The sequence below is a fragment of the Primulina huaijiensis genome, chromosome 1 (genome assembly GCF_012295235.1).
Source record: "Primulina huaijiensis isolate GDHJ02 chromosome 1, ASM1229523v2, whole genome shotgun sequence".
Lineage (NCBI taxonomy): Eukaryota > Viridiplantae > Streptophyta > Magnoliopsida > Lamiales > Gesneriaceae > Primulina > Primulina huaijiensis.
In genome coordinates this window covers 25,050,545-25,056,817 of record NC_133306.1, presented here as the reverse complement: position 1 = coordinate 25,056,817, position 6,273 = coordinate 25,050,545, and the positions used below count along the sequence as shown (strand labels likewise).

At 34.9% G+C, this 6,273-nt stretch overlaps 2 protein-coding genes across 3 annotated transcripts; both read right to left on the bottom strand.

Moving 5' to 3' along the window:
- Positions 1-496: 496 nt before the first annotated feature.
- Positions 497-2,674, bottom strand: LOC140988153 (ferredoxin, root R-B1-like). 2 transcript variants are annotated; one of them, XM_073457111.1, is made up of 2 exons: positions 2,458-2,674; positions 497-1,150 (listed from the first exon to the last, which is right to left on the bottom strand). In XM_073457111.1, the coding sequence occupies exon 2, from the start codon at positions 1,145-1,147 to the stop codon at positions 686-688; it is 462 nt and encodes a 153-aa protein (XP_073313212.1). In that variant the 5' UTR covers positions 1,148-1,150; positions 2,458-2,674; the 3' UTR covers positions 497-685. The 2 variants fall into 2 exon arrangements, with proteins under 2 accessions (XP_073313212.1, XP_073313221.1); XM_073457120.1 differs by having other exon boundaries at positions 2,437-2,658.
- Positions 2,675-3,965: 1,291 nt separating this feature from the next.
- LOC140988144 (large ribosomal subunit protein uL1z-like) lies at positions 3,966-6,273 on the bottom strand. The gene is made up of 6 exons (XM_073457102.1): positions 6,157-6,273; positions 6,031-6,065; positions 5,347-5,566; positions 4,803-4,968; positions 4,407-4,612; positions 3,966-4,303 (listed from the first exon to the last, which is right to left on the bottom strand). The coding sequence occupies exons 2-6, from the start codon at positions 6,033-6,035 to the stop codon at positions 4,250-4,252; spliced, it is 651 nt and encodes a 216-aa protein (XP_073313203.1). The 5' UTR covers positions 6,036-6,065; positions 6,157-6,273; the 3' UTR covers positions 3,966-4,249.

Here is a 6,273-nt window from a genome sequence, read left to right as displayed (position 1 = left end):
CATGATTTTTTTTTTCATTGCAGGCTAAATAAAAATAAAATTTTATTTTGGGCATTATGAAATAATTATGTTCTCATTTTCGCCATCACATTGAATTTTCTCTGGAGTGCGATATCTATAATTGAAAGTACAAGGAAAAGGCCACCTTTTTTTTATTTTTTATTTATCACGATTGAACCGTATTCATTATCTATCGGTATGTATTTGGTAAACCATATTCAACATGCTCACAAATATTGATAAAAAAATCGAACACTTGACTATTGATCGAATACTTACTTAATATCATTAAAAAAGCCACCTTTTTAGACCATAGCAAAAAGCTCGCAAGATATATACGGAAAAATAAAGCAAACACAACAAAATGTTTACATCGAATGAGTTTCTCCTACACCCTTTCGTTTATTTTCCATCTCGCCATCGCAACCGAAAGCAAAACCTAAACCTAAAATGGATTGTTCGTGTATGTATATGTATGTATACGTGGATATAGACATACAGTAAACTTATTTTCCTCATAAAACCAATTGTGAATATCGCTTGCGAAGTGTGCATGCGTGAGAAACACGGATACTAAGATACAGGGTGTTCGAACCAACATATATAACATCATGTTCGGCTCGCATAACAGGACGGTCAAGCATTGGATTAAACAAGCCTGAAACAACAAACCAAAAACAGATTCTTAATAGAGATCACTCTCCTTGTGAGTGTGAATCACACAATCTGAAGTAGGATATGAGACACAGGTCAGCAAATAACCCTGCACCATTTGGTCATCATCAAGAAACGAGCCATCTGACTGGTCAACACAACCTGTTGCGATTTTACCTGCGCAGGTGGAGCATGCACCAGCCCTGCATGAGTATGGAAGATCAATTCCCGCAGCCTCCGCAGTGTCAAGGATATATGCATCGTCAGGGGCATCAAACTCGCACTCGTCGCCGTCTGGTCCAATTAATTTGACCTTGTATACTGCCATGGCAGATACTCTGAAATCTGGTTCGGCTTTCAAGCCAAAGCTTTCGGTGATCCTCTTCACAGAACCCAAAGGGGAAGAGATCTTGACGAAGGTGCTTGTGTTTCGGTTTTGTGGAGCTGGAGCACTTTTGAACATGCAGCCGAGGGGAAGTATTGCAGTTGCCATTTCCTGAAAAGGCAGCATCGGAACTTTAATTTCGTACCACACTATCACTACCACTCAAATGTTCATGCTGATCACATGCTTCTCTGCATGAAATGTGTACCATCTATTTGTTGAACGATGACAATAGACAATACTGCCATCGATTCTAGTACCCAAGCTATTGATGTTGGAGCAATATGAGGAGTGCGAGAAAGTTGGTCTCTGCCCTTCACTCGAAGCTCCATGGTTTACATATGATAAATCACGTTTTTAAGAACTTAAAATCGAACTCAAAACTCTCTTTCGCCTCATTACGTGGATTACTCAATATTTAAGATCATACTCAAAACAATATTTGCAGAAGAAAAAGATTGAGAACAATGATCCAAGGCACTAACTTTTAGAAAGGAAACCAAGAAACCAAGGTGACAGGGGTAAACAAAAATCAAAACAAAGTGCATAAATGCGTAACTCTCACATAGTACACCGACCACAGTAAAATCATCTTATTACAAACTTATTCAAAGCAGCAAACCAACATTGACCGAGCGTCCAAGTCAAGGTGTCAAAGATTCTAAAAAAACAATTTAAACAACAGTAAAATTCCATTTACAAAAAGAAATGGTAAATTAAGCTGAAGCTTCTTACACAATTGTTGAAGAATAATCAGTCAAAGCACCAAGAATCTTACCATTGCATGTACCCGTGAACTATATTGTTGCAGAGGCCGAGGGGGAGGACCAATCGCCCCTCCCTCTTAAATTTTACATCAAGAGTATACACAAAAATATTTTTTTTATACATATTATACATACACAAAATACAGTATCTTTCCAATTAATTTCGAGCTTTAATTTAACCATCAACGAAATCTTGGCTCCGCCACTAATAGTTTGCACAAATATCAGCCAGGCTCCAGATCGAATTCAAAATCAGAGAAGAGGGTCAACATTATGATGAAACATCACCTTTTTTCCACAACATAAACGTATTACATTCAGAAATAAAAAATTTAGAAGATCACGAGAAAACATCTTCAAATATTTTTAAAAATCATAATGAAGTAAATTATTAAATGTACACAACAGCAGTACAATATCAAAGAAAAACCCACAAATAAACATCTCAACAAAGCCTCCAACAATCTCAAACGATCTTCTCACGGTAAGTCCAGAAAACCCATAACATAAAAACAAAATCAAACTTTTCAAACCGATCAGCCAAATGAGGTGAACTAAGATGAAAAAATCAAACAGAAACAGCAACGATCTTTCTTGTTAAAGCTACATATTAAAGAAATGAAGCCTTACAGAAGTCAAGATCTCACTCACCCCTTATGCACCGATATAAAAAATTTACGCCTAGATGTGACGAAAAAGGGGGAAAACCGCAGGGAATTGATGGGTTTTGAGTGTGTTTGGCGGAGTAGACGGTGGATCCCTAAATAGTAAATACTGAAGCAGGCGGGCTGCCGAGGGTGGCGCTGGCTAATGTACATAAAACTCGTGTGATGTTCTGAGAGGAAATTGGCTTCAGTTCGAGGCCTCATTTTTTTCGTGATAAGTTCCTGGATATTTTTTTAGTATCACATTTTCACATAAAGTGTATCGTATTTTGTGTGACATAGTACCACAATTTTGTGGGTAGGAAGTGAACCCAAAAAAATATTTTGATTGAGGATTTTTCACCTAACTTCCCCATTTTCTAATAGATCCATTAAAATATTTTTTGATAAGTATTTATCGAGACAAATTGATAGATCTACATTTAGGATAACAAGCTAGATCGAAAATAAGATTTATGTTGTAAAATTGATTTATAAAACAATTTTACAAAAAATTTTATGTTATTTTTTATATCAAAAATATTAGTTTTTAATCTAAATATAAATGAAACGATCTCCTAAAATAGATAATGATTTCTTCTTTGCCATTTAAAAATGCTATTAAAAAAATTCGCTGCCTGCTTCATGAGTGAAGACTTAACAGATTGAAGTAATTTTTCAGGATATATTGGTAAATTGATAAGATCTGATATATTGGTAAAATTTTCAAATCATCTAGATAAATATTTTATTCATATTCGAATTTATGAAATTTGAAAATATTACTCAGCCAAAATTATTTTGTTCGATAGTTAACTAACTATTTACAAACTTAATATTTATTAATATTAATATAATTATATATTAAATATATATAAATTCAAACTTTCTATTGTTTCAAACCTTCATTGTCTAATCTTATTGTCCAAACAACTATTCAATAAGATCGCGAATATGATCAAAGATTTTGAACCGAACTCGAAGTTTTTTTTAGCCAAATTCGGACAAAAAATTTAAAAAATTCAAATCGAGCTCGATTATACTTAATTCGAGCCACACCAATAAATAACAGGCATTGATCATAAATTTCTCATATGAATTGGAAAAACCAAATACAAATTTATACTTGTCTTGTAAAAACATATTTCATCTTTCAAAAATAATTTTAATATCATCTTACTTTGTTAAAAACAAACGTAATATCATACACACACTAATCAAAGGGAAAAATATGTGTTCCTATCACTCAAACGCAGATAACCTGAAAATGTATTGCAGTCATGACGTATAAAGCATACCGAACATGTACATTTAAACACTTGATTACCCAAAGCAGACTCAAGAAAATTTTAGAAAAATTCCACATTCAGTTTTAAAATTTTAAATAACAATTACAAAGACTTGGGGTAAAGGCCAAAAACACTGCAGTTACAAATAGTGTACAATGAGATTCCCACAAATGTCATTATCCCATTATGCAGGATCCTTCCCAAAAATTTTTGCTACAAGACAAGGTTAGAGAAAGTTCAAATTTACCAAATAAAATTGTAAAGAAAACAGCAAGTAATTGTAATCCAAGTCTAAAGATAATGGAGGAATCATGCAAAGAAAAACAACTGAGCATAAACCAAGCATCTCAACAGGCACAAAATTAATGGATCTCCAAACTGCATCAAGACAGAGTATCAAAATGGTGAAAAACCCATAAAATTCAGTCCAATAAAGATTTGATTGTCTGAGAAGACGCCTCTCACGAGTATTCCGCATAGGCATTTCAAACAGAAAAATAAGGTGAATCATTAGAAGACGCGTTGTGTCTTTCCCATAGTTGTCTTCAAGTATAGACACCTTACCTGATTATGACAAAAAAATAAACGCTAACCAACCGCGAAAGTCCGAACACTCAATATATCAAGCCATCAACACGTGAAAACATATATGCATGAATGTACTTACGTTCTGCCAATTTTTCTTCAAAAGGGAGACTAAAAAGTTAACACTCATTTGAACGTTTTGAAATATTTGCTTCTCCTCCATATCGCAGTTTCCAACAGCAACTCCCATGCAAAGAACCTTCTTCAATTGGAACTTGACTGTGGCCTTGGTTTCTGCAACCTTGGACTCGAGGGATTCTTGATGAGACACGAGAGTAGGGAACTTACCTGCATTACACCAGAAACAAATGAATAACAAGAATCGAATGCCATGATTATCACATTTGTAGAAAGGTATAACATAATTTTCTAATAAAAGTAAATATTCAGGTGCATTTAAGACAACAATACATATGGTGATTCACATGTGCTGTTTGCTCATAAATCAGTAAAAACAACCATGTGAAAAAGTACTTGCCTGCCTTGTTCAGACCAGGCCCTAACAGGCGAGGAATCTGCTTGATGACAGCTTCCGAGGCTAAGAAAGCATGATATTTCTTTGCAAGTTTCTTCACTAGTTTCTTGTTTTTATTCAACTTCTTTAAAGCCTCCACATCCATGGATTCCAAGCCAATTTTTTCAGCCTGGGTAAATATTGCAAATGATGTGAAAAATTATTACAAATACACAATATTAACAATATAACACGAGAAAAACAAATGTAAATGAAAATTACTTTGTTGCAAAGGTCTAAACCTATCAAAAAGAACTCTTCAATATGCTATTCGTTCACAGCAAATATCAGTAGTGTTTTGATTAAAAAACAGTTTCTGGTAAAAACAGCTCATAATACACATATGGTTAAAAAACACAGACGATAGATCACATTACAGTTCCTAAAAATGAGAATGTGTGCAATTTTGATGCAGAATAACTCAAACTTGTGAATCCAGATTATATACCACATAACTACCTCATGGTCTATATTATGTTAAGAAAAGCAATAAAGAAACGCAATATACCTCTTCGACATGCTGAGCATCACCAAGCATGCATACTTTCATTTTTGGCCTGGGAATATGGGGCAACTTCACCGACCCGCTGAATCGTTTGTCCTTCTGAGGATCATAGTTCTTAAGCCCAATCTGGAGCTCAATTGTCTCAGTGAAATTTCGTTTCTTCTCCTTACCATCAGAAGTAATCTGAGATATAGCTTCCCTCAGGGCCTCACTCTGAAGCTTACTGCAAAAGCATTACAAAAGAAAAAGGTTTTCAGACAGATTTTATCTAAAAAAACACGTAAAAAAGAAAGAAACCAGAAAACATGGCTTGTGAACTCTTCTTCGGCTTCTCCCAGAATTTTTTTAAAAAAAAACTAGATTTCACGTCTATTCAATCCAAAAATGCTTCAGCCTTTCTACAAATAAAGCAGCAGAGCATTTCTTTAAGCCAATCCAAATGCAAATAACCATGAATAAGGGTTTCTAGCTGTCACAATATATTTCCTCAAAGCTCCATTTACTTCGGATAATATATCAATTCGCAATATCTAAACCATCGCGATAGAATAGATGAAACCCAACATGAGAGCGAACAGAAGGAACAACGACAAGCCATACATCATCAAAAGCATATCTCAAATAATAACTCAAATCACTTCCGAAAGAACAAAAACGACCATTAAAGAAAGATAAGTTTGATTCTACCTCATCTTTCAAGGCCTTATCTTCTCAAATCACGCCTGCTCTCCAACAAAGCAACCGGAAAGCAAATAGGTAAACTTGTCAGTTTAGCTGCAATAACATGGACAAATACCGCTCATAAACACATACCTCGGAGTCGGAAACAAAGGCGATGTCGATTTGCAGAGTCAGGGGCGCGGACTACGCAATAAATTGCTTCGCAAAAACCCTAGAGACTTGTTGGACTTAGGATTCTGATTGGGCTTC

Excerpts from the sequence above, each read along its gene's own strand:
- LOC140988144 (XM_073457102.1), bottom strand. Across the intron at positions 4,613-4,802 it reads GCCTGGTCTGAACAAGGCAG|GTAAGTTCCCTACTCTCGTG; the intron begins GCAAGTACTTTT and ends GGTGTAATGCAG. Across the intron at positions 4,304-4,406 it reads TGAAGAAAAATTGGCAGAAC|GTAAGGTGTCTATACTTGAA; the intron begins GTAAGTACATTC and ends TGTCATAATCAG.
- LOC140988153 (XM_073457111.1), bottom strand. The coding sequence starts at position 1,147 with ATGGCAACTGCAATACTTCCCCTCGGCTGCATGTTCAAAAGTGCTCCA.